This window comes from Symphalangus syndactylus, chromosome 10 (assembly GCF_028878055.3).
Source record: "Symphalangus syndactylus isolate Jambi chromosome 10, NHGRI_mSymSyn1-v2.1_pri, whole genome shotgun sequence".
NCBI lineage: Eukaryota > Metazoa > Chordata > Mammalia > Primates > Hylobatidae > Symphalangus > Symphalangus syndactylus.
This window is the reverse complement of record NC_072432.2, coordinates 61,375,970-61,403,741: the sequence shown is the minus strand read 5'-3', so window position 1 is coordinate 61,403,741 and position 27,772 is coordinate 61,375,970. Positions and strand designations below refer to the sequence as shown.

Here is a 27,772-nt window from a genome sequence, read left to right as displayed (position 1 = left end):
CAGAGTGAGAGCCTGTCTCAGAAAAGAAAAAAAATTACCAAATTTAGAAAATAACAAAGGAAGTCCACAAACAGTGGGAGATGAGGCTGGAAGGGTTCACAAGAGCCAGTAGGTCATAAGGTCACGTAGGGCTTTGTGCGAAATGCTGAAGTTCAGATTTTAGCATATGACAATGGAGAACCCTTTGAGATTTTAGTTTGTTGTAATGAACTATAAGTTTATAAATGTGTAATCGAATTTTCATTGGTATCACTTATATTTACATATCTGATTTGGAAACACAAAGTTTTAAATAAGTGATGTTGTTGAAAACATCTGTTAATATATTTAGCAAAATGCAGTTTTCTTCCTGAAATACAACAAGCTTTTCTAATGATGGTTTAGAAAAATGATACTTGGTCAATATCCATTCTCCAATATTGTTTTGAGGTAGAATGTAGCCTTTGACCAACTTTTGCAAAGTAATAATTTGTTATTTAATATTTAAAGTTATTAATAACCTAAGATATATATCTAGGCTAGGAACTAGAGTCTTGGTTTACTAATAACTATTTTATAAATTAAAAATAACACTTTAGTTTCACTTTGATATTTCTATTTATATATCCTAGATGATGAATAATACTCCAAGTAAATGTAAGTATCAGTTAAAATATGAAACTTTCATTGTCTGAACTTTTGATATACATAAAACTAAAGACAGTGTAAACAATCAGAGCTGTCAATTTTTTGGCTAAAGCCTGCCTTATTATTAAGCAAAATTCCACTTAAACCAATCACATAATTCCCTATTCTGAAGGCCAACAGGCTTTGGCTTCAGAAACTTAGAGGAATATTTCAAAAGGCAAAAGGAATCTATTGTTCTCTGAGTCAGCTTTTCTCAGGAGATCACTGGTTCTCAGCTGCCCATTCCTGCTGCTCTTCCTTCATTCCTGAAGTTCCAGCTCTCCCTCTGGTCTTACTTCCTTTCAGTATTTATTTTAGAATAGGTCTGCTGATAACACATTCTTTTAGTTTTCTCCATCTAGGAATGTCTTTATTCCACTGTCACCCTTGAAGGGCATTTTCACTGGATATGGAATTCTGGGTTGACTCTTTTCTTTCAGTACTTAACAAATGTTCACTTTCCTCTTGCTTCCATGGTTTGTAATGAGAAATGCACAGTCCTTTAAATATTGGTTCCTCCTGTATGCAATGTGTTGTTTTCCTCTGGCCACTCTCTTTGGTCTTTAGCATTTTGATTATGATTTGGATGGACTTAGTTTTCTTTGAGTTGATCGTATTTGGGGTTTGCTGAGCCTCTTGATTCTGTAAATTTATGTCTTTCACCAAATTCTGGAAGTTTTCAGCCATTCTGTCTTCAAATATTCTTAATGCATTAATCTCTTCCCTTCTCCCTCCAGGACTTTAGTGACTAGTGATACAGTATTTCAATAACGGTTCATATTGTCCCACAAGCTCCATTCATTTTTTTTAAATGTTTTCTTTCAGTCCTTCAGATTGGATAATTTCTATTGGTCTGTTTTCAAGTTCACTGACTTTCCTATCTCCATTCTGCCAGTGATTTTTTTTTTAAATTTCAAATATTACAGTTTTCAGTTCTAAAATTTACATTTAAAAAAGAGTTTCTATTTCTTTGCTGAGAAGGTCTCTCTTTTTAAAGTTGTTTTAAAGACTCTTGTAGAGTCTGGGCACAGTGGCTCATGTCTGTAACCCACACTTAGGGAGGCCGAGGCAGGCGGATCTCTTGAGTCTAAGAGTTCAAGACCAGCCTGGCCAACATGGTGAAACCCCATCTCTACAAAAAAAAAAAAAAAAAAAAATTAGCCAGGTGTGGTAGTGCGTGCCTGTAATCCCAGCTACCCGGGACGCTGAGGTGGGAGGATCACCTGAGCCTGGGGGCTCAAGGCTGCAGTGACCTGTGATTACGCCAGCAAAGCCTATATGGTAGAAATGTCTTTATCTAGTCCTAGTTTTTACAAGCTAAGCTGAATTCCGCTCTATTCCTAAATCCCAACCACTTGGCTAGTAGTCCCGAAATTACTCTTAAGATGGAGACACATAGAGGCCAACTGTGTGTGTAGAGTGGCATTACTGGCGATGTGGTCTTGTCAGGGGAAGAAGTATTCCCCCTACGGACATCTATCTAATGAGTGGTGTGTCATCTTCAAATTGTTGTCTAATCTTACGACTGCACAAAAAAAAAAATTAGAATGTGTATAATACTTTCATATTTTCCAAAGTGATTGCACCAGCCTTCAACTCTTCAAATTTCTGGCCTCCATGTCAACATTCATGTCTTGAGAAGTCGAATTTCTAGAAAATGCTTTTGAAAAACTCAACAGTGGAAAGAAACAAGGTTTTTCTTTTCATCCTCATGGTTTTCATTATTTCTATTATGACTTCTTTTGAAACTAATATCATATGTTGTGATTTCCGCCACCCTCATTTGAGCCTCATAGTATTCTTATGAGCTATTTTAATAAAGTGATGAAAGTCTGAAGCCAGATGATCTGCATTTAAGCCTGGCTCTGTCACGTACCAGCTGCATGGCCTTGAACAAGTTAACCTCTATCCTCCTCACTTTCCTTATCAGTAAATGGGGATAATAATAATACCTCTCTCACCAGATTGTTGCAAGTAGTAATTGAATAGTAAAACACTTAAATGGTGTCTGGCACAGAGAAAGCTGAATAATTAGACATTATTATGAGTTTTCAGCAGGTGTTATTGTCTTCTCGCTGTGGATAGCTGAGAAACAGAAGGTCAAGTGACTTGCCTGATGCTGAATGTTATGTCAGAGCCTCCTGCCTCCTTGTCCAGTGTTGATCCTGCTGTTGGCAGGAAGTGGGGAAGGGTCCAGAAGGACATTTCTGCAGAGGATGAGGTGGGAGGGAGGGTCTGTGAAGCTATGTTTGGAGGAAGAACTCTTATAAATAGCATCTCACACAGGGTGAGCTAACAGTTTATGCCAGATGAGAAGTGGATAAATGATTTTACAAATTAAGTAGCTCCTGAGAAACTAGTGTGTTATTTAAAACAAAACACACCTCTTCTCCCTCCCCCGGTGAGTTATTCTGGTAGAAATTGGTAGGTTTTTTGGAAGAGATCTGCCTGGCAAAGAAATGGCTATTTAGTATAGCCAGCTTTCCCTTGCTGCTGTCAGTTTCTCAAATCCCTCTTAACTGCATTTTTAAATTCAAATTCTCATATTTTAAGGAGCTTGTTAGGGCTTTTAAAAAATTAAAATGCCACCAAACTGAGGAACATTCAGCCAGGAGTGACTGATGTGACCACTCAGTAATTCTGGCCTTAGCATCTACGGCTGAGCCGTGAGATATCACATTAGAGCCCAGCAAATATTAATAACTTTCCAAAATCAGAATGCCACAAAATGTATATTGGTTCTTTCCACAGAAGCCTCCCTGCATCACTTCTATACATTTTCATCCATTTTCATCTCACTCTGTTCTTTCTTGTACTGTGAAGCCTGGGGTACACACATGCTTCTGTGACAGATTTATTTATGGTTCTGCCCAGCACTGATGTCTCTGAAAACCAAAACAGGATCTGGGAAGGAAAGATGGGGTTGATTGGATGGTTGCGTCTGAACCCTGATTGCAGTTTGGCTGGGTCAAGTTATTTTGACCCTTCCAGTCCACTGAACCATGCTCACCTCAGGGCCACCCCTGCAGTGTTGCTGATCTGCTTAGGTGCCGGAGAGAGCTGTTGAGCTGAGTTCAGCAGAAAATTTGAAAGGATGAGTTATCTCCTCTCATCACTCACCCCCACATGTGAGAGCAAACTACTTATCCTTGGTTTCTGCCCATTTGCAAATTGATAAGCATCACACATGTCCTTTAAAATACCAGCCTCTGGCCAGGCGCGGTGGCTCACACCTGTAATCCCAGCATTTTGGGAGGCCAAGGCAGGTGAATAACTGAGGTCAGGAGTTCGAGACCAGCCTGACCAACATGGTGAAACCCCATCTCTACTAAAAATACAAAATTAGCTGGGCGTGGTGGCGGGTGCCAGTAATCCCAGCTACTTGGGAGGCTGAGGCAGGAGAATCACTTGAACCCAGGAGGCAGAGTTTGCAGTGAGCCGAGATCACGCCATTGCACTCCAGCAACAAGAGCGAAACTCCATCTCAAAAAAACAAAACAACAACAAAAAAAGGAGCCTCTAAGAGCCACAGGAGGATTTTTAAATACAATGAGGCCACATGAAATAATAGTTTAATAAGTGTTTTAGTTCCTTCCAGAAATGACAACACACCATACTAGTTTCAAAAAAAGTCATTAATAGAAATAATGAAAAATGGGCTGAAAAAAACCACCTTGTTTCTTTCCACTATTTAGTTTTTAAAAAGCATTTTCTAGACATTCTAGAAACTCTGCTTCTCAGGACATGAGGTTGAAATGGATGCCTGAAATTTGAATGAGCCGAAGGCCTTTTCCTGAGGGTGGAGTGATAAGAATGTTTTGCCCCAGTAACTATCTCTTTCAATTTGGTATAACCCAGTTGTCTTTAAGTAAGTGTCTTCCAGTAACATCTAGAGCAACAAGCCTAGGAAATGTACCCTACGAGTTAAAAATTCCTGGGCTGACTTCACATAGATGACATTCTCTCTCATTATCTGTCTGAAAAACAGGAATGACGATATTTGACTTGTCTTAACCCAGTCCAGCAGGAATGCTGGGAGACACAACAGCATGCAGTATTTATTTTTCCTGCTGCTTTGCATTCCAGTGTCCTTGCCATTCTCTCCTTATGCGCTGATATCACAGTGAAAGATCATCACACCCTGCCAGGCATTTTGCTGGAGGTATATAACATGTTATCTTGCAGGTAAATTTCATAGCTTCCAGCCAATGAATTGCTTTTTTGGAAAATGAAATTTTTCCAGGAGAAGATAAGAAAACTTAAATAATAAGCAATTTTAACAGCTTGAGGAAAACCAAAGATTATAACCTGCGATGAGATGGTACAGCAGATGTGATTTTTTTTGAGACACAGTCTCATTCTGTTGCCTAGGCTGGAGTGCAGTGGTGCAATCTAGGCTCACTGCAAACTCCACCTCGGGTTCAAGCGATTCTCCTGCCTCAGCCTCCTAGTAGCTGGGATTACAGACGCCCACCATCACGCCTGGCTAATTTTTGTATTTTTTTCAGTAGAGACGGGGTTTCACCATTTTGGCCAGGTTGGTCTCGAACTCCTGACCACAGGTGATCTGCCCACCTCAGCCTCCCAAAGTGCTGGGATTACAGGCATGAGCCACTGTGCCCAGCCTGGATGTGAATTTTTTAGCCACCTGCAGCCTCTAGGATTAGGCAGATTGAGAAAACAAGAAGATGTCACCATTAAAGCCAGAACTTAGACATTTCAAGGACATTATGAACCTCACTCACTTGTGAAGTACCTCTGATGGTCCAACTCCAAGAGAGGCAGATTGTGGAGAAATAAATATTTCCCTAGTCATTGTGATTACATTCCTAATGGACCTTCTCTGGTGCTGATACTGAACTAGTACAAAAAGTTGTCAGTACCCTTCAATTCTGTTGGTCAAAAATATGTTTTTCCTGTTTTTTTTGTTTTTTGTTTTCCTTTAAAATGAACATATACTTCCAACATAGAAGTTGTAACCTTTATGTTTAACCAAGTTTCCAGTTGAAGCCAGTTTGGGGTGTGCATGTGTGTGCGTGTGTCTGTATATGCATGTGTGTGTGTATATACACACATTTTATACATATATATATAGTATGCATGTGTGTATGTACATACAGAGAATTTTTGAGCTGGGACCTTTTTAGCAGTAAAAAAAAAAAAGTAAGTTTTAACTAAAAAAGATTGTCTTCTTTCCATTTAGCTATTTTAGGCTAAGAGAAAAATGAAAGACTAATTTAAAAAACCGTGGAGTTTAATTTCTGTTGTGCAAAAGAAGCAGTAGACACTTAATGTAAATAAATTCAAACTAGAAGCCACTAAGACATTTACTTCCTTCCTTCAGTTAAATATATTGGGTATTTGCTTCACTGTTTTATAAGTATGGAAATATGTGATTAAGGTGTCACATTGCACAGCTCTGGTAACTGGAGACAGGAGGTAGAACAAGGGGCTGACTTTCTGATAAAGGTCTTGGTGTCAATTTCTAATGATTGTACAAGGGTGGCCCCTAAAGTGAGGCTGACTTGAGTTCACTTCACCTCACAATGTCTTAGTTTCCTCCCTTATTATAGGTAGATAAAACAGTATCTACTATAAGATTGCTGGGAAGACTAAGTAGCATAATCAATGTAGAGTTTCTCCATATGTATGGCACATATCAACTGCTCTACAAATGGTAGCTACAATTAATATTCAACTCAGCTCTAAGACCTTGAGCCAATCCCTTAATTCCTCTGATTCTTGGCCTATTTGTAAAATAAGAATACCGTTTACTCTACCTGCCTACTTACCCATAGTATTGTCATGAGGATCAAATGAGAACATGTCTTAAAAGGGCTTTCAAAAATGAGTAATTGGCCAGGCACAGTGGCTTATGCCTATAATCCCAGCACTTTGAGAAGCTGAGGCTGGTGGATCACTTGAGGTTAGGAGTTCGAGACCAGCCTGGCCAACATGATGAAACCCCACCTGTACTAAAAATACAAAAATTAGCCAGGCATGGTGGCGGGCACCTGTAATCCCAGCTACTCGGGAGGCTGAGGCAGGAGAGTCGCTTGAACCCAGGAGGCGGAGGGTTGCAGTGAGCCGAGATTGAACCATTGTACTCCAGCCTGGGTGACAAGAGCAAAACTCCGTCTCAAAAAAAATAAAATAAAATAAACCAGTTAGAAGACAAAGCTGTACATAGCATGACACAATGGAAAACATTACAAGGTTGTGTGTAATCAAGTGTTGGCATGTGAGGTTTAGAGAAAGGCAATGGTAGACCCTTAGGGAAAGAAGGCTACTATGGCATAATATTGGGGGACACTGCATATAGAGAAGGGGGAGGGTACTCAGCTGAGCCTTGAAGATGACAGAAGGTGGCTGGGGGAGGTGACTTCTGCTTCCACTGGCGCCTCTTGTTGGCTGATCTTTGCGGTCTTATCTGTCATTTCAGGCTGAGCTCATTGGAAGCCTCACCCACAAGCTGGAGACCCTCCAGGAGGCGAAGGGGAGCCTGCTCATGGACATCAAGCTCAACAATGCCCTGGGAGAAGAGGTGGAGGCTCTGATCAGTGAGCTGTGCAAGCCTAATGAGTTTGACAAGTATAGGATGTTCATAGGGGATTTGGACAAGGTGGTCAACCTGCTGCTCTCCCTCTCGGGGCGTCTAGCCCGTGTTGAGAATGTCCTTAGCGGCCTTGGTGAAGATGCCAGTAATGAAGAAAGGGTAGGTGGCCTAGTGATGCAGCTCAACAAGTTCTCCCTCAGAGCCCACATACATAGAGAGGCGCCATTAGACGCCATCCTTTCTCTCAGGAAGATTTGTGGCAATCTCTTTGGGGCAGGGAGAGAATACACGTATAGGTAACCAAGAAACAGAGAAGGCATTTTCTGTGTCAAGATGTAATGCTGGCCAGGCGTGGTGGCTCATACCTGTAATTCCAGCATTTTGGGAGCCCAAGGCAGGTGGATCACCTGAGGTCAGGAGTTCAAGACCAGCCTGGCCAACATGGTGAACCAACATGGTGAAACCCCATCTCTACTAAAAATACAAAAATTAGCCGGGCACCATGGTGCGTACTTGTAATCCCAGCTACTCGGGAGGCTGAGGCAGGAGAATCGCTTGAACCCGGGAGGCAGAGGTTGCAGTGAGCCGAGATCGCGCCACTGCACTCCAGCCTAGGCGACCACATCAAAAAAAAAAAAAAAAAAAAAAAAAAAGATGTACTGCTGTACTGCTGACACTTAAGGCTCATGGAATTCTTGAGAAAGTAAGAACCACAGGCACCAGCGTTTCTTTCCTCCCAACTGTCTTCCTTCCTTTCCCAAAAAGATAAAAACATGATGAATACATTAAAACAGGGAGGGGGCAGGAACATAGGCTTAAGGCTCCAGGGCATCTCACATGAGGGGCCACAGGCACTCAGTGAGGACGCACCAGCATGTCTCCACTGCACCCCCTCCTCGAAGGGAGGGTACAGGGGGACAGGTAACAGTGCTGACCCCGCTGGAGACAATTCACCAAGAGCTTCCACCTGTCAGGCACTGTGAGCTTATGCGCAGTCTCATGGAATCCTCACAACAGCCCAGTGAGGGAGCTAGGATAGGAGGAGTCCTACTGCAGACTCCAAGTCGTATCACTACATTGAACAGAATTCCAGAGCTATAGAGCATTCTTCATCTACTCATCTGTACGGCAACTAGTCACTGGGGGTCTAGTGTGTGTCACTTAGTAGTCTAGGCACATGGGATACATTTGTGAGCAAAGCAGACAGATCCTACCCTCCTGATACTTTTTTTTTTGAGACAGAGTCTCACTCTGCCACCCAGGCTTGACTGCAGTGGCGCAATCTAAGCTCACTACAACCTCTGGCTCCCATATTCATGACATTCTCATGCCTTGGCCTCCCAAGTAGCTGGGATTACAGGTGCGCACCACCATGCCCAGCTAATTTTTGTATTTTTAGTAGAGACGGGGTTTTGCCATATTGGCCAGGCTGGTCTCGAACTCCTGACCTCAGGTGATCCACCTGCCTTGGCCTCGCAAAGTGCTGGGATTACACGCGTGAGCCACCATGCCCAGCCTACCATACCATCTTTCTTTTTCATTGCTCTCACGAATTTGCCAATAATTTCTAATATATTGCATTAAAAGGAAAGATGTCCTTTTTCAAATAGATTTTAAAAGGATTAGAAAAAGTCTGGATCCTAAACATTTAGGAAAGTGACTCAGCATTTAGGAACTCTGCAGCGCCACTCAGCATCTTCCTCGTGTAGATGTGCTGAGTCAGCTTCCTTATCTAGAAATAGTCTGATACTACCTAACTCAGAAGTGTGTCCTGTCCTCCTTTCTTCCACTCGACAAACAGCTAACAGTAGCCTGTCAAATATGAGGTGCTGTGTCTGCTGGGGACAAATGCTGACTAAAACACAGGCCCTGCTCTCCAGGAACTCACAACTCATGGAGGAAAGCAGTATGCAGGAGCAATTGTGTGCTGGTGCTGAACATAATGAGAAATTCAGCCACCAAACACTTCTCAGGTTGGGGAGCGTAAGGCAGGAAGGACTTCACGCAGTGGCACATGAATGCAGTTTAGAAGAACCTCTTAATTCTAAGAGGACTGAGAGGGGAAGGGCCTCACCATTTAGAAGAAATACTATGGACAAAAGAAAGAGATGCCATGTTTAAGAATTGATTTGCATGTAGTTTGGTATGTCTAGAACATACAGTGATTGCTTGGTTTTGTTTTTAAAAATAGTGAGCTAAGGCTGGGCATGGTGGCTCACGCCTGTAATCCCAGCACTTTGGGAGGCCGAGGTGGGCAGATCATGAGGTCAGGAGTTCGAGACCAGCCTGGCCAACATGGCAAAACCTCCTACTAAAAATATAAAAATTAACCGGGTGTGTGGTGGGTGCCTGTAATCCCAGCTACTCAGGAGGCTGAGGCAGGAGAATTGCTTGAACCCAGGAAGCAGAGGTTGCAGTGAGCCAAGATCGCACCACTGCACTCCAGCCCGGGTGATAGAGCAAGACTGTCTCGGGGGCAGGGGGATAAAAAAGAGCTATAGGAATATTAGAAACTGACAGAAAGTAAATGGCCCCATCAAAAGAGATAAAGAAGAAAGTCCAAAGAAGGTGTGGGAAGGATTAAGGGGGAAACCAGGAAGGGGTAATGAGGGCTCTCCCACTGTCCCTCACTCAGAGCTATAGCCTCAGCAGCAAAGCCGTTATGGGCCTCTTTCTGAAGGGGCAAGGAGAAGGGACCCCTGATCAGAACCATAGCTGCAGCTGCCCTACAGCACTGAGGCCCTGGTAAAAGAATGCAACTGTCACCAACTCGAAGCCTGGCACAGAGGCAGCCAGGGATACATGCCACAATTTCTTTTCACACTCTCCAGTCTCTTTTCCATCACTCCCCTTGGTCAAACCCAGACAGCAAGGGAGCCCAGTGGATGCAACTCCTAGAGTTCGGCTTCCTTCAGCACAGGGCAGAGGAGAGCAGACCTGGAGAGGCAGACACAATATCCAGCACAGAAAATCATCACAAAGACCTTACCGCAGTCATACACTAGACTTTAGACTTCAGCCTGTAGGTAGGGAAGAATCATGAACTAACTTCGTGACTTACTCAGCCTGGGGAGGGGCAAGATTGATGTTAAAATAACAGTTGGGAGGCTCGTTTTAATAGTCTAGACAAGGAGGGTTTATGCTGTTGACGTAGGCAATTGTCCTGGGGGTAGAGAAGAGGGAATAAATTAGAGAATGAATTTGTATTAGCAAGGGGCATGTTAGATCAGGGGAAGGGTAGAGCAGAAAATAATTCCAAGTTTCCTATTGGGCCACCTGGATGAATCCTCTAGATATCTGAGACAAGAAAGACTGGAGCAGTTTCTAGTTAGGGCAAGATAAATTGTTCTAGAACCGAATTAAATTCAACACTTACATGCATGCCTGCACTCTTAAATACAAGTAAGTTTGCTCACCCAAAAAATACTACAGCAGTATTGTTTTTTAACCATGATTGGTCTTTGTTAAGAAACTAAAACTATAAGTAGAAATGAGAAAAGGAAGAAAAATAGTTACCCAATGGGGAGTAGTGAAGACCAGGATTGGGGAGGAGTATCTATAAGGCTTTAACTGAATCTCTAAAAAAAAATTTTTAATCTGAAGCCAATATGAAAAAAGTGTTCATATTAAGATTTGGCACCATTAATGATAGGTACACAGAGTGATGGGCATTCTCTATACATTACTGATGTCTAAAATATATATTTTTTAAGGTAGGCGATGAAAAAATTCTCAATTTTTTAACTTATATCTCAATGATACTTTGAAAGGCATCTTCATTCAAATTCAGTCCCTCAGGGTTTTTTTTTTTTAAGTTATGTTTTTCTGCTTAGGGAAAGGAAACTTATGCCAATAAGCGTGTAATTCTTCACTTTTCCCCCAGGCATTATTATGTAAGATGTGACGGGCTAGTTTAGGGGGATTTAGGGCAAAGACACATGAGCCTTTGATAACCCTACATAAGCTATTTGTATTGAGGTATACTTAAGTGATCTTATTTCTTGATTGATTTTCATTTTAATTTTCTGCACTTTTTTTTTTAATTTCAATAGGTTTTTGGGGAACAGGTGGTGTTTTGTTACATTAATAAATTCTTAGTGGTGATTTCTGCGATTTTGGTGCCTCCATCACCCAAGCAGTGTACACTGTACCCAATGTGTAGTCTTTTATCCCTCACCCACCTCCCACCCTTCCCGCTGAGTCCCCAAAGTCCTTTTATCCTTCTTATGCCTTTGCATCCTCAATAGCTTAGCACCCACTTAAAACTGAGAACATACAACGTTTGGTTTTCCATTCCTGAGTCACTTCACTTAGAATAATGGTCTCCAACTCCATCCAGGTTGCTGCAAATGCCATTATTTTGTTCCTTTTTATGGCTGAGTAGTAGTCCATGGGGTGTGTGTGTGTGTATAAACCACAATGCGGTACCACCTTACTCCTGCAAGAATGGCAACAAAAAAATAATACATGTTGGCACAGATGTGAAAAGGGAACACTTTTACACTGCTGGTGGGAATGTAAACTAGTACAACCACTATGGAAAACAGGATGGAGATTCCTTAAAGAACTAAAAGTACATCTATCATTTGATCCAGCAATCCCACTACTGGGTATCTATCCAGAGGAAAGAAGTAATTATATGGAAAAGACACTTGCACACCCATGTTTATAGCAGCACAATTTGCAACTGCAAAAAAGGGAACCAGCCCAAATGACCATCAATTAACAAGTGAATAAAGAAAACGTGTGTGTATATGTACATACCATATATATATGTGTGTATAAACATACTCTATATATATACACACACCATATATATGTGTATATACACATATATACACATACTATATATACACACACCATATATATGTGTATATACACATACTATATGTATATATATACACACACACACACACACACACACACATATATACACACATACCACATTTTCTTTATCCACTTGTTAATTGATGGGCATTTCGGCTGGTTCCCTTTTTTGCAGTTGCAAATTGTGCTGCTATAAACATGGGTGTGCAAGTGTCTTTTCCATATAATTACTTCTTTCCTCTGGATAGATACCCAGTAGTGGGATTGCAGGATCAAATGATAGATGTACTTTTTGTTCTTTAAGGAATCTCCATCCTGTTTTCCATAGTGGTTGTGCTAGTTTACATTCCCACCAGCAGTGTAAAAGTGTTCACTTTTCACCACATCCATGCCAACATGTATTAATTTTTGATTATGGCCATTCTTGCAGGAGTAAGGTGGTATCGCATTGTGGTTTTGATTTGCATTTCCCTGATAGAGATGTTGAGCAGTTTTTCACATGTTTGTTGACCATTTGTCCATCTTCTTTTGAGAATTGTCTATTAATGTCCTTTGCCCACTTTTTGATGGGATTTTTTCTTGCTGATTTATTTGTAGATTCTGGATATTAATTCTTTGTTGGATACATAGTTTGCAAAGATTTTCTCCCACTCTGTGGGTTGTCTGTTTACTCTGCTGTTTTTATTATGCTGTGCAAAAGCTCTTTAGTTTAATTAAGTCCCATCTATTTATCTTTGTTTTTGTTGCATTCCCTTTTGGATTCTTACTCATGAACTCTTTTTCCGAAGCCAATGTTTAGAAGATTGTCTTCTTTCCATCTAGCTATTTTAGGCTAAGAGAAAAATGAAAGACTAATTACAAAAACTGTGGAGTTTAATTTCTGTTGTGCAAAAGAAGTGGTAGACACTTAATATAAATGAATTTAAACTAGAAGCCACTAAGACATTTACTTCCTTACTTCAGTTGAATAATCTTCTAGAATTTTTATGGTTTTAGGTCTTAGATTTAAGTCCTTGATCCATCCTGAGTAAATTTGTGTATAAGGTGAGAGATGAGGATCTACTTTCATTCTTCTACATGTGGCTTACCAATTATTCCAGCACCATTTGTTGAATAGGGTGTCCTTTCTTCACTTTGTTTTTGTTTGCTTTCTCAAAGATCAGTTGGCTGTAAGTATTTGGCTTTATTTCTGGGTTCTCTGTTCTGTTCCATTGGTCTATATGCCTGTTTTTACACTAATACCATGCTGTTTTGGTGACTATAGCCTTGTAGTATAGTTTGAAGTTGGGTAACGTGATGCCTCCAGATTTGTTCTTTTTGCTTAGTCTTGCTTTGGCTATGCGGGCTCTTTTTTGGTTCCATATGAATTTTAGGATTGTTTTTTCTAGTTCTGTGAAGAATGATGGTGGTATTTTGACAGGAATTGCATTGAATTTTAGATTGCTTTTGACAGTATGGTCATTTTCACAATATTGACTCTACCCATCCATGAGCACAGGATATGTTTCCATTTGTGTGTGTCATCTATGATTTCTTTCAGCAGTGTTTTCCTTGCAGAGGTCTTTAACCTCCTTGATTAGGTATATCCCTAAGTATTTTATTTTTTTGCAGCTATTGTGAAAGTGGTTGAGTTCTTGATTTTATTCTCAGCTTGGTCGCTGTTGGTGTATAGCAGTGCTACTTATTTGTGTACGTTGATTTTGTATCCTGAGACTTTACTGAATTCATTTATTAGATCTAGGAGCTTTTGGGATGGTCTTCAGGGTTTTCTAGATATAAGATCATATCATCGGCAAAGAGCAACAGTTTGGCTTCCTCATTACCAATTTGGATGCTCTTTCTTTCTTTCTCTTGTCTGTCTGCCCTGGCTAGAACTTATAGTACAATGTTGAATAGCAGTGGTGAAAGTGAGCATCCTTGTCTTGTTCCAGTTCTCAGGGGGAATGCTTTCAACTTTTCCCTGTTCAGTGTAATGTTGGTTGTGGGTTTGTCTCCTCAATTACTTTGCCTAAAATGTCTGAATGGTTAAATATAATTTTTTTAATTTAAAAATGATATTATGTGTCAGCATGTTGGACAGAAAACCACATTAAAGATAACATATGCTACAATATCATAGAAAAGCGTAAGAAACTCTTAGAATATAACATTGCCATCATTGTTGAACAGAATTTCTCTCATTTTGGATCAGAGGCCTGCAAAAGAGAACTGAAAAAAATGGAAACTGACTTCTTTAGAGATGGAAATATGATGATCTCATTGTTATTATGGATTAGGGAGAGGTTCTCAAACTTTAGCCCCAAAAGAATCATCTGGAAGGCTTGTTAAAACAGGTTGCTCGGCCTCACCTCCAGAGTTTTTTTATTCAGGAGGTGGAAGAGGGCCTGAACCCTTGCATTTCTAACAGTTTCCCAGGTGATGCCACTGCTGCTGGTCCAGCAACCACACCTTGAGAACCACCGTATTCATGTATATACTCAAGGTACCTTGATGATTTTTTTTTTTTTTTGAGACAAGAGTCTCACTCTGTCACCCAGGTTGGAGTGCAGTGGCACATCTCGGCTCACTGCAACCTCCGCCTCCTGGGTTCAAGCAATTCTCATGCCTCAGCCTCTCGAGTAGCTGGTATTACAGGCATGCACCACCATGCCTGGCTGATTTTTGTATTTTTAGTAGAGACAGGGTTTCACCATGTTGGCCAGGCTGGGTTTGAACTCCTGGCCTCAAGTGATCCATCCATCCCGGCCTCCCAAAGTGCTGGAATTATACGCATGAGCCACCAAGCCCAGCTGATGATTGGTTTTTAAAGTCAAGAATCTGAAAGCAATTTTATCCCCAGCCAATTTAATGTAACACCTCTCAAACTGAAGCTATCCTATGATGTTACAAGTTAGAGAATGCTGTAATATGTAATATAAGGATAATAAGCTGATTTTCAAAAAGTTAGCCTCCTTACTTAGGAGTGACAATAGGAATAGAGCTTAGATATTTCCCAGTCCTGTCAGAGGTGTCCTTGCAGGGAGTCTGGCTGTTTTCTCCCTTTCCCTGGCCTTCATTGATCTGTCCGATTTTCCCTGGCAGAGCTCTCTGTACGAGAAAAGGAAGATCCTGGCTGGTCAGCATGAGGACGCACGGGAGCTGAAGGAAAACCTGGATCGCAGGGAGCGGGTAGTGCTGGGCATCTTGGCCAATTACCTTTCAGAGGAGCAGCTCCAGGACTACCAGCACTTCGTGAAAATGAAGTCCACGCTCCTCATTGAGCAGCGGAAGCTGGATGACAAGATCAAGCTGGGCCAGGAGCAGGTCAAGTGTCTGCTGGAGAGCCTGCCCTCAGATTTCATTCCCAAGGCTGGGGCCCTGGCTCTGCCCCCAGACCTGACGAGTGAGCCCACTCCTGCTGGGGGCTGTACTTTCAGTGGTATTTTCCCAACATTAACCTCTCCACTTTAACGTCTTCTAAAATACCCAACCAAAAGATCACTGTTTCTCTCAACACTATTTAATCTGAAAAATGTTTCAGTACAAACCACTGTTTGAACTATCTGGGTTATTGGTGTTTGTTCTTGATGAAAGGAAAAAAATTCTCTCCAGGAGGAAGCCTTTTTCTTTCTTGCCCTTCCTGATTGATCTTCTGAGAGCTCGAATGCTGCTGGACATGTACCCCTTTCTATTATTACTTTGTAGTAGAAAGAAAGTTAATGAAACTGAGAACTGATTGGAGGGTGTTTGATCATTGAGTTTTTAACAGGCTGAGGCAACATGGATCAGTGTGTGTCCCCCTCAGGAATGTATCCACAGTGGCCTTCCTTGCTGGTGGGCAGTGTATCCTGATGGCAGGGTACAAGTACCATTAATGAAGGGTCTGCAACATAAAGCCTTAAAAAGACACACACTAAGAAAACTGTAAAACCTTGAACATTGTTATTTATATTTTTTAAAATGGAAAAGATCATTATGTTTGTTGTGCTAACCACTTATTTGATTCTGTTTTGTGGTGGACGTAGACGATTACGTTTCAGCTTTGTATTTTGTGAAAACCTTAATGAAATGAATTCCAAAGATAGTCACGTTGAGCGTGAAGACTTTTTTTCTTATATTCCTGTCTTATTTTTACAAACACGAGCAGGCATTCTGCACTTCCACTGGACTGAGTATGGGGGAGTCCTGCTCCCCTGCTCTTCTCCTGTCTCACACCTTCCCCAGGAAGAAGGCCTCATGCACTGCAGTTATTGCATCATTTCCTAGTGCTTCATGTCATTATCACTGGTGGGGAAACAAAGCTAAATTTTAACAAAGACAACTCTCAGACCTATATAATAGGAGGAGGACGTCCAGAATCCAACAAAATTCAAAACGGAGCCCATGCTGTTCTCCTGAACAAGATTTGGGCTAAATACGGCCTGTTTATTGAGGCTGTTTTAATGATGCTTTAAAAAAAAAAAATGTTTTCTAAAATGCCAAACCTGTTGACCACACTTTGATTAAAAACTCCCTCCTTAACCTCCGAAGACTGATTTTGCTTTATCGTGTTTCAATAATAACATTTCAGAGGTTACTCTGTAGCCCCAGTTGTAAGCTTATAAAAACAAACTGGAAGGCTGAGGAGGTTATGGGCTGGCAGCCAGGCTATGTTTACAGCTGCTGGAGATGGCAGTAGCCTAATACTTTGAGCAGGTGGTACATCCCAGGCTGTGCTATAGGTAGATTTGTTTTTTCACATTTGATCTGTGGCTGGTGGCCACCTTTGTTGATTTGGGCTTACGAGTTTCATAGTAGCCAGTCTTAGAAAATTGGGGGAGTAAAATTTTGAAGTAAAAAAAAAAACATGACAAGGGAACCAAATGCTCCTTCTCCCCTTAGTACACTTTAATTACTTAATGAAGTTTTATCTCCTATGTAAGAATATCAAAATTGTAGTTTGGGTCTCCAGTAGAGATGTCTTTTGATTAACTTATGAACAACTGGCCACCCAGAAGTTTCCTTTGCATAGTCAACCAAAGCTATGGCTTTGTTCTTTGGAGCTTATGTACTGCATGACTCCATCGATACAAATAAGACAGCACCTTGGTTTCCCAGGGATGTTTTCATTCAGAGGTCCTGTCTCCCAGGGAAGCAGTAGAACCAGTGACAGCATTCAACAGCCACACTGCATGGTCATCAGTCTTAGGCCAACATGGGAGCCTGAAATTAACTCCATCAGTAACTACCTGTGTGTCTTGCTGATTGTGAATGAGCCCTCACGAGCCAAGCCAGGTGGAAGCCAGCCAGCAAACGTCTACAGCTATTCTTAGTGAAATTCCTCAGAGGAATCCAGGGGGCTCCCAGTTCCCAACACTCTTCGAGATGACTATTTTTCAGGATTTGACTGGGGAACATTTTACATATTCAGTCTTTATCAAAAACTTTTATTTATTTTCTTGAGAAAGGGTCTTACTATGTTGCCCAGGCTGGAGTGCAGTGGTGCAATCACAGCTCATTGCAGTCTCAACCTCTGAGGCTCAAGCCATCCTCCCATCTCAGCCTCCCGAGTAGCTGGGACCACAGGTGTGCACCACTATGCTTGGCTAATTTTTTGATTTTTTGTAGAGACGGGGGTCTCGCTATGTTGCCCAGGCTGGTTTCAAACTCCTGGGCTCAAGGGATCCTCCCACTTTGGCCCCAGAAGTGCTGAGATTACAGGCGTGAGCCACTTCACCCAGCCACTTCTAATTTATAGACATAAAAGTAATTGACTCCCACAGCACAGTAACAGGCAATGCTGCTTGGCATGCCACAAACATCCGAAAGCTTATGACACTCCTAGGATTGTGTCCATTCTTTCATTACATGGAAACTTTGTTCTGTTATGTGAAATGGGTAAGGCACCAAGTGAGACTTTGAAATCTAATTTTTAGGTGGATGCGATATTTATTGTAATAGGATTTGACCTCTGTACTTTAAAGAAATCACTAACCAAATTTTCAAAGTTTCCTTTTAAATGCATTTAGCTAGAAGTCTATGTATTTATCCCTTTCCTATTTTGCATTCTTCTCCCACTATTTTTAAAAACTCATTTACAGTAGAAACCATCCTTCTTTCCCCCAACAGTATCCTTTGCCAAGACCATGAGAACAGTCAGGAGCATGTTGTTGGTCAGGGTTTCAGAACACGTGTGATGTCGCTGAGAATGTTTGCTCACAGTCAATAATTGTCTCTGTGGATGTGATAATTTTGGAGATACACTTCTGGTCAGAAGTCAGGTGAGATAATCTTGCAATACTCCAAATGAAGATACTCCAGCCACCTGCAAGCTTCCAGGACAGGACAATGTCCTGTAAGAAAATCAGGAGGCCTCCACTTCCTGGGCCACTTGAGAAGTTCCTGGGCATGTCACTACATGTTGGTTGACTCAGCCATTTCTCATGCTGTTTCATTTCTTGCGGTGGCCACTTAACCCCAAAGAATGAAGGGAGGATCCACAGTGAAAGTGCCTGAGTTTCTCTACGAGATGAGATGCTGTCGAAACCAAACATCTTTTCCTTTGCTCTAGGGGAACATTTTAGGGTTTGTTTTGCACAGCTGGTTTCCAGACTAGAAGATTAACAAGTTTGGGTCCACCCCTAAGAATCAGTGGCTGTCTTTTAAGGTGAGGAGTGGGGGCTTAACTGAGGTCCTTTGAGGGAGTTATAAAGGAGAAACAGCCTGGGACATCCCAGTTTTCCTATTCCTCCACTGTTAATATCTCATCTAAAATAATTCATGAGTTTAAATGGTAAATATATGCTTTAAGCTCTACCTTTAAACTTGTATGTTATTCAGGCATCTCTTATTAAGATACTGGGTCTCTGGATACCCAAGGAAATGTTGACTTTTTATTCTTATGTGGTTCCAAATTTACTTCTCTTCAGTTTGTCCATGGTAGTGCTGGCTTCATTGTTAGGTTGGAGTTATTACTTTCCTTTTAGAACAACATGAGTTTTATTCACCTTACTATTAGAAAAAGGAAGAACTACAGCCAGAAATAACTTCATTTCCTACAAGCTATAAAAAGTGTCAGGTGAATGTGAAGGGGCTCTTCTACACAGGAATCGATTATTGGGAACAAAGTATTTCCTGCTGCCTTAACTCTTTGGGATGCATAGGATAAAATTATAAACACCATTTTAATATCACAAAGGATTGTCCTATTAATTTTTAAACAAAACTTCACATTTCTTAATGGGGAGCTCATTCCGAAACTAAATCATGGTTTCTCAAAGTGTGGTCAGGATACGATCTGCATCAGAATCCTTGGAATGCTTGTTAAAAATACCAATTGCTATGACATAACCAAGTCTGCTGGAATCTGCATTTCAGCAAGTTTCCCATGTTATTCTGATGTATTTTAAGATTTGAGAGCCACTGCCAATCATCTGTACAGTTCCTACTGTTATGATCACAATAAGACTAACATGAATTTAATAATCTGAATAATTTTTAAAATTTAAATAAAAACAGAAATTGAAGTCAAATTTAAAAATAAAAATAACCTCAGAAGTTGAAACTCCTGTCATATTTATTCTATTAGCTATATAAGTTTATACTGTCTCCACTACTTTTATATAATTCCCAAGGTTGTGATACAGATTTTGTTCCCTGTTCACTCTTTTTTAGATCTGTTTTAAACAAGTTATGCACTTATCAGATTTAATTGCACTAATTATTTTTCCTCAAAAGGAATCAGTTTTATCACATGTTGCCAGTAATTTTAAGTTCTGCCCTGACTGAAATTAATCAACTGGCCTTTTCAGTGGGAACTTTACTGATTCAGTGGGAATCAGATTCCTGTTGCTTCATCACAAATGTTATCCTACATGAGTTAGAACCTCTCCTGGTGTGGATTTGACAATTTAGTTAATGAAACAAGACCGTGTTCATTTCCTCTGAGAAATGAAAGCAGCTGTTACCCAATTTTGAAATTCTAAAATCAAAATTAGGCAAGAAGAAAGTTGTGAATGAAAAAACTGGCTCATTGATTCCTACTTCATTCTATAAATTATTCTCTAGGTGGAAAGGCAGCTGTATTTCTTGCTTAAACATCGGTATTGCTATTGCTTTACAGTAGGTTGAACGGGAAATATTTATATAAAGAGTTATTAAATTCTGATAAACGAGTGACTATAGGACATAAGGAAATTCTCTCTGGTACCCTAGAGCTAAGGAAGAGTACTCAAGGAAAGATAAACTGGGAAAGAGTCCCAAGCCTGAGGTTCAGACCTCCTTGGAGAACTGAACTCGACCCACATAGCAGGGAAGTTAGCTGGTTTGCCCAGGCTGGAACTGGTCTGCAGTCCCTGAGCACATAGGAAGCAACCCTCCAGAGTGCAGGCTGGGTCAGTCCACCAGCAACCAACAGCCTGGCTGTGCACAGAGTGGGGGCGTGCAGCAGGCATGGCTGCTCTGTGGAAACCCTCCAGGTCACAGGTGATCCGCACAGGATCTTCAGAGAGTGAGGAGCCAGTGTTGACAGAAGGCCTTCCGGGCACTGATGCAGCAGGAATCTTTCAGGGCTCAAGTTTGTAATCCACAGGCCCAGGAGAAGGTTATGGCCAGAATGAGGCTTCAAGGTCCCAAGGCACCATCAATTGTAGGCAGTGGTTGGAAGAGAACTCCATCAGATGTCCTCACACCCATACCACTGACCCACCAGGCAGCAGCCACAAAGGGCCCCAACAGTGCCCCCTATGGAGAGAGCTTAACATCGTGCTGACTGTAAAGGAGAGATGCTTAAAAGGACCCTGCCCATTACCACAGACACTTGATTGAAGGGTTATTCCAGAGCTGAGAGCCAATAAATTGATAGCCGTCACAGACACATTGTTCTACATATATACCCTGGCTTTATCTTCTGATATCACATATAATTTTATAGTTGCTGATTCTGTAAGAACCATTTCTCAGATAATAAAACAGTGCCTATAAAATGGACAACATATCTCTTGAAGGAGGTGTCAAAAGGAAAGCAGTTTCTCATTTATGTTTTCTTTAAATGTGCTCCATACACCTAATATTACTCAAAGTATCTAAATCAATAGATTTAGATTCAGGCTGATTTAAGAGCATGTCTAAGGTTTGTTTCTGTTGAGGTCTCTCTCTGCCTAGCTCTGCCTCTGTATACCTCTGTATGTGTCTATGTCTCTCTTGGTGTGTCTCCACATATGTTTTTCTCTATCTCAACATCTGCAACTGTCATACTTTCCTGTTCATTTATTCCCAAAATGATTCCTATTTATACATTAAGTTCAGTGGCACAATCATAGCTCACCACAGCCTCGAACTCCCAGGCTTAGGCGATCCTCCTGCTTCAGCCTCCCAAGTAGCTGGGACCACAGGCATGAGCCACCACACCTGGCTAATTTTTTAAAATATTTTTGGCAGAGATGGGGTTTCCCTATGTTGCCCAGGCTGGTCTCAAACTCCTGGGCTGAAGCAATCCTCCTGCCTCAGCCTCCCAAAGTGCTGGGATTACAGGCATGAGCCACCATGCCCAGGTGTTTTGTTTGTTTTAATTTGAAAGAAAAATTAAGAATCTCACCTCATTTTAAATTTTAATAAATATAAAGAAGATGTTGCAATATTGTTTAAATATATGTAAGAGTGAATGAGAGCTATTCCTCATCTCTAATTAGGACAGAATATAGGAATTGGCTTTATTTTGTAGTAATAATAATTGATTTGATAAAAAGGAACAATTCAAAGGCAGCTCATGGACACCGAAATGAGAATTTTAAAAGGCCATCTTCCCTCAAAGATTAAAAGAAAAAAAAATAGAATACCTAACCTTGTATGCAGTGGTTTAGAGCAGATTTATTAAAAGGCAGGGAGGTAGTCTGATGTCTCCTTCCTGTGAAAGTAGATAGGCAGAAAAGGAATTTAAGCTTAGGATATAAAGAACAAACAACATCTTCCAAGTTGCCTCAGAAGGTCAACCTCAGTTTGATAATGTATCACTGAATGTGTTTTTTGTTTTTTTGTTTTGGTTTTTTGAGACAGAATGAGCCCATAATCCCAGCCCTTTGGGAGGTCAAGGTGAGTGGATTATTTGAGGTCAGGAGAATGAGACCAGCCTGGCCAACATGCTGAAACCCCGTCTCTACTGAGAAAAAAAAAACAAACAAAAATTAGCCAGGTGTGGTGGTGCATGCCTGTGGTCCCAGCTACTCTGGAGGCCGAGGCAGGAGAATTGCCTGAATCTAGCAGGCAGAGGGTGCAGTGAGATGAGACTGCACCACTGCACTCCAGCCTGGGCAACAGAGTGAGACTCTGTCTCAAACAAACAAACAAACAAAACAAATTGTAAGTCCTTCTTGCAAATGTTGGTTAAAAGCTAACTAAGGAGTAATGTGCTTAGGAAGAAGAAACTAAGAAAATCAATTTATGGTGTGGTTAAGTAATGTGCCTCTACAGGTAGATGAGAGAGACTCGTGTAGGAAGGGAGGTACAGCAGGAAAACTGGGTGTTCATCATGACTCTGGATGATTAAATATGTGCGTTCACATAGCTAATTGAGAAGATATATGATATGTCTGCTAACAAAAGTAGAACTACAGCTCTTCAGATCATATTGATCAGAAATCAGTAGAAAGTACCAAATAAAGACTTCTATCTACAGGGGATTCATGGCATTGAGCAAGATGGCCAACTGGAAGCCCCTGGTGCTCGTCTCTCTCACAATGACAACTAGAACAATGAATAAACAACATTTTGACAAAAATAAGTGAGGGATGGTGCCACAGTGCATCAGAGAAGTAACAGAAACCCCAGTGAGCAGAGAAATTCAGGATGGCCAAAGAGAATGGAAGGAAATCCTGGGCCTCTATTGCCCTGTCCCCAAACTGGGACTAGCTGGGAACCAGGAAGAACTTCTTATGGTGAGGAGGTAATAGGATTCCATAAATCGCCATCAGCACCTTGGATATTTACAAACCTCACCACTGGGGTCCCCTGCAGTCCTCACAGGTACTCAGCCCAGCTGGGGGAGCGGCCTGGAGTCCACATAGCGTGCTCCTCCCAGAGAAGGAGCCAACACCATGCTGTGCCCCATGGCCCACGTGGCTACTGTGCTATACCATCTTGGAACTGAAACTACAGCTGGAGTGTGTCTTGCTCCAGGGGTGCATAGCCACGGCTCCCTTTCATCCCTGAGGCTAAGCTGCCACTAAACCACCCCATCCCAGTGGCCTGACATCCCCAAGCTGAGCTGCAAGTAGCTGTTACAGCCTTCCCATAGGGCCAAGCAGAGGTGGAGTCACTCCACCTACCCCTACCCCTGCCCTTTCAGGACAGAGCTGAAGTGGCACCCTGCCTCCCGGCAACAGTACCTAAGCCATTCAGAGCAGTCACTCTTCCCCTGTGCCTAAGTTGAAGCAGCACTCTGCATCCCAAGAAATGATGCCTTGGCTGCCACTCAGAGCAGCCATGCACCCTAGGACTTACACTGATGCAGGGCCCTGCAACTGAGGGAAATGGTCCCTGAGCCACCCAGAACAGTCATGCCTCCCAGTCCTGAAGCAGCACAGCCCCTGGGGAATCGGTGCCTTGGCCAAGCTGAACAGCTGCGATCCCAGGGCTGAGCTGATGTAGTACCCCACATATCCCAGGGAAATAGAGCAGTGGTTGAGGTGAGACACCCTGCCCTACAGGCCAAACAACTCCAGTACCCTGCGCTTCCTTGGGGCTGGACTAGCTCCCTCAAGTACGAACTGCTGAGATGCCCCTCTTCTTGGGAAGTGAAGATATCACTTGCTGTTCCCTGCTCCCCCAAAGCCCAAATGACAGATGTTCGCCATCATTCTGGGATACTTGCTGCCACCGCACCTGGCCTCTCACCCTGGGACACTGCCGAGTCCTACCATCCCACGGTCTAGAGGAGGGTTATCCAATCTTTTGGCTTCCCTGGGCCACAGTGGAAGAAAAATTGTCTTGGGCCACACGTAAAATACACTAACACTAATGAAAGGTGATAATAGCTGACAAGCTTAAAAAAAAAAAACTCAATGTTTTAAGAAAGTTTTTGAATCTGTGTTGGGCCACATACAAAGTCATCTGGACCACATGTGGCCATACACCATAAGTTGGACAAGCTTAGTTTAGAGTCACTACTACACAGTCACCTTATGGGACCCGAGTTGCCACTGAGCCCTATTGGCTCAAGTTCCCAGATTGCAGGGATCTCCTGCTCCCCAGGCCCAAACCTCCAGAGCACCCTTGTTCTTCCTGAGTCTGGCCAGTGGTGTGCCCTGCATCCAGTGGAAGAACCATCACCACAACCCTGCCTGAGCTACAAGGGATGGCTCAGAGTTACCGATTCTGGCAGTGTGGGCAACCTACATCCAACCCTGCCACAGAGAGCAAATCTACACCCCAAGATCCAAGTGCCACAATGAGTTTGTAAGACTCTGAGCCCTACAGCTGCTCTGACCACCAGTACCTCAAACCCAGTGCTGATGCAGCTGCTTGTAGACCATGTCATACCTGACTCCAAGAGGAATCCCTTTAACTCCCCTCATCGACTTGAATACAATAATAGAAGAAGACTTCAACACCCCACTGTCGCACTGGACAAATTATCAAGACAGAAAATTAACAGAGAAACATTGGATTTAAACTGCCTTTTAGATCAAATGAACCTAACAGACATTTACAAAACATTTCATCCAACACCTGCACAATACATATTCTTTTTATCAGCACATGGGATACTCTCCAGGATAAACCCCATGTCAGGCCACAAAACAAGTCTTGAAAATTTTTAAATAATTAAAATTATGTCATGTATGTTTTCTGACCACAATAGAAAAAAAATAGAAATCAATAAGAAGAACTTTACAAATATGGAAATTAAACAACATGTTCCTGAATGACCAATGGGTCAATGAAGAAGCCAAGAAGGAAATTAGCCAGGCACGGTGGCTCATGTTTATAATCCCATCCGTTGGGAAGGCTGAGGCAGGAGGATTGCTTGAGCCCAGGAGTTTGAGACAAGCCTCAATAACATAGCAAGAGTCTATATCTACAAAATATTTTTTAAAAAAATTAGCCAGGCATAGTGGCAGTCTCCTATAGTCCTTGCTACTTAGGAGGCTGGGACAGGAGGATTGCTTGAGCTGAGGTTTTCAAGGCTGCAATAAGCTATGACTGCACCACTGCATTCCAGCCTGGGGAACAGAGCAAGATCCTGTCTCTAAAAAAATGAAATAAAAAAGGAAAAATTTTTAAAATTTTTTGAAACAAATGAAAATAGAAACAACATACTAAAACCTATGGAATACAACAAAAGTAATATTAAGAAGAACATTTATGGCAATAAACACCCACATCAAAAAAATTTAAAGGTTTTAAATAAACAATGTAACAATGTGTCTCAAGAAACTAGAAAAGCAAGAACAAACCAAACCCAAAATTAGAAGGAAAGAAATACTAAAGATCGGAGCAGAGAGAAACAAAATTTGGACTAAAAACAAATACAATTATTTTTTGAAAAGATAAACAAAAATTGGCAAACCACTAACTAGACTAACCAAGAAAAAAGAGAAAAATCCCAAATAAAATCAGAAGCAAAAAAGGAGACAGTACAACTGACACTACAAAAATACAAAGGATCACTACAAAATATTATTAACAACTATGTGCCAACAAGTTAGAAAACCTGGCAAAATGGATAAATTCCTGGACCATACAACCTACCAAGATTGAACCAAGAATAATTAGGAAGTCTAAATACACCAAGAACAAGTAACAAGATTGAATCTGTAATAAAAAGTCTACCATCAAGGGGCCGGGTGTGGTGGCTCACACCTGTAATCCCAGCACTTTGGGAGGCTGAGATGGGCAGATCACGAGGTCAGGAGATCGAGACCATCCTGGCTAACATGGTGAAACCCCGTCTCTACTAAAAATACAAAAAAAATTAGCCAGGCGTAGTGGCAGGTGCCTGTAGTCCCAGCTACTCAGGAGGCTGAGGCAGGAGAATGGCATGAACCTGGGGGGGGGGCAGAGGTTGCAGTGAGCCGAGATCACGCCACTGCGCTCCAGCCTGGGCAACAGAGCTAGACTCCATCTCAAAAAAAAAAAAAAAAAGAAGGTCTACCATCAAGGAAAAGCCCAGGAACCAATGGCTTTTCTGTGGAATTCTACCAAACATTTAAAGAAGGACTAATATCAATTGTTCTCAAACTCTTCCAGATAATTGAAGAGGAAGAAATTCTTCCAAACTCGTTCTGTGAGCCCAGTATTGATATCAAAACCAGACAAGGACGGACGGATGGACACACACACACACACACACACACACACACCCCTATAGGCCAATATTCCTGATGAACATAGATACAAAAATGCTTAACAAAATAATAGCAAACTGAATCCAGCAGCACATTAAAAACATCATTCACCATACATAATCAAGCGAGATTTATCCCAGGGGTGCAAGCATAGTTTAACATATGCAAATCAATAAACATGACACATCACATTAATATAATAGAGAGCAAAAACCATATGATCATCTCAATAGGCACAGGAAAAGCATTTGATAAAATTCAACATACCTTCATGATAAACACTTCCAACAAGGTAAGTATAGAAAGAATATACCTCAACACAATAAAGACCATATATAACAGACCCACGATCAACATCATACCAAATGAGGAAAAGTTGAAATCCTTTCCTCCAAACTCTGCAACAACACAACAGTGCCCAGTGTCCTCACTTTTATTCAACATAGTACAGGAATTCCTAGCCAGAGCAATTAGGCAACAGAAAGAAATAAAGGGCAGCCAAACTGGAAAAGAGGAAGTCAAATTTTCTGTTTGCAGATAACGTGATGTTATATATAGAAAACCCTAAAAAGCTGTACTAGAAAACTCTTAGAGCTGATAAATTCAGTAAAGTTGCAGTGTACAAAATCAATACACAAAAATCAATACCATTTCTATGCACCAGCAACAAAGTAGCAGAAAAAGAAGTCAAAGTAATCCCATTTACAATAGCTACCAAAAAATAACAATAAAAGGCCTAGGCATAAAATGAACCAAGGAGGTGAAAGATTTCTAGAAGAAAAACTATAAAACACCAATGAAAGAAATGTAAGAGGATGAAAAAAAAAAAGAAAGAAAAGATATTCCGTGTTCATGGCTTGGAAGAATTAATATTGTGAAAATGACCATACTACTAAAAGCTATCTATAGATTCAGTACAATCCCTACCAAAATACTAATGACATTGTTCACAAAAATAGAAAAAAAAAAATCCTAAAATTCACACAGAACCATTTAAAAATGGGCTAATGAGCTCAATAAACATCTCAAAAGAAGACATACGAATGGCCAAGAGGGATATGAAAAAATGCTCAACATCACTAAATTTTCAACACCAGAGAAACAAAAATCAAAACCACAATGAGGTATCATGTCAGTCCAATTAGAACAGCTATTATCAAAAAGACAGAAAATAAATGCTGGCAAGGATGTGAAGAAGGGGGAACTCTTATACACTGTTGGTGGGAATGTAAATTAGTACAGCCATTATGGAAAACTGTACAGAGGTTCTTCAAAAAACTAAAGACAGAACTATCACATAATCCAGCAATCTCACTACTGGGTATATATTCAAAAGAAAGGAAATTAGTATGTCAAAGAGGTATCTCCACCCCCATGTTTATTCCAGCACTATTCACAATACCCTAATATGGACTCAACCTAA

At 41.3% G+C, this 27,772-nt stretch overlaps 1 protein-coding gene and 1 long non-coding RNA gene across 6 annotated transcripts in view; one reads left to right on the top strand and one right to left on the bottom strand.

The window, feature by feature from the left end:
• The window catches only part of SHROOM3 (shroom family member 3), a 358,912-nt gene extending 342,800 nt beyond the window's left edge, over positions 1–16,112 (top strand). For 4 of the 5 annotated variants that reach the window (XM_055297255.2, XM_055297258.2, XM_055297257.2 and 1 more), the window contains 2 exons: positions 7,109–7,381; positions 15,131–16,112. In XM_055297255.2, coding sequence (XP_055153230.1) covers positions 7,109–7,381; positions 15,131–15,499 — 642 coding nt within the window. In that variant the 3' untranslated portion in view covers positions 15,500–16,112. The remainder of the gene's footprint in view (positions 1–7,108; positions 7,382–15,130) is intronic. The other variant, XM_055297259.2, reaches the window with a different exon arrangement.
• LOC134731526 (uncharacterized) overlaps positions 1–27,772 on the bottom strand; it is a 94,128-nt gene that overhangs the window by 55,164 nt on the left and 11,192 nt on the right. The window lies entirely within an intron of this gene.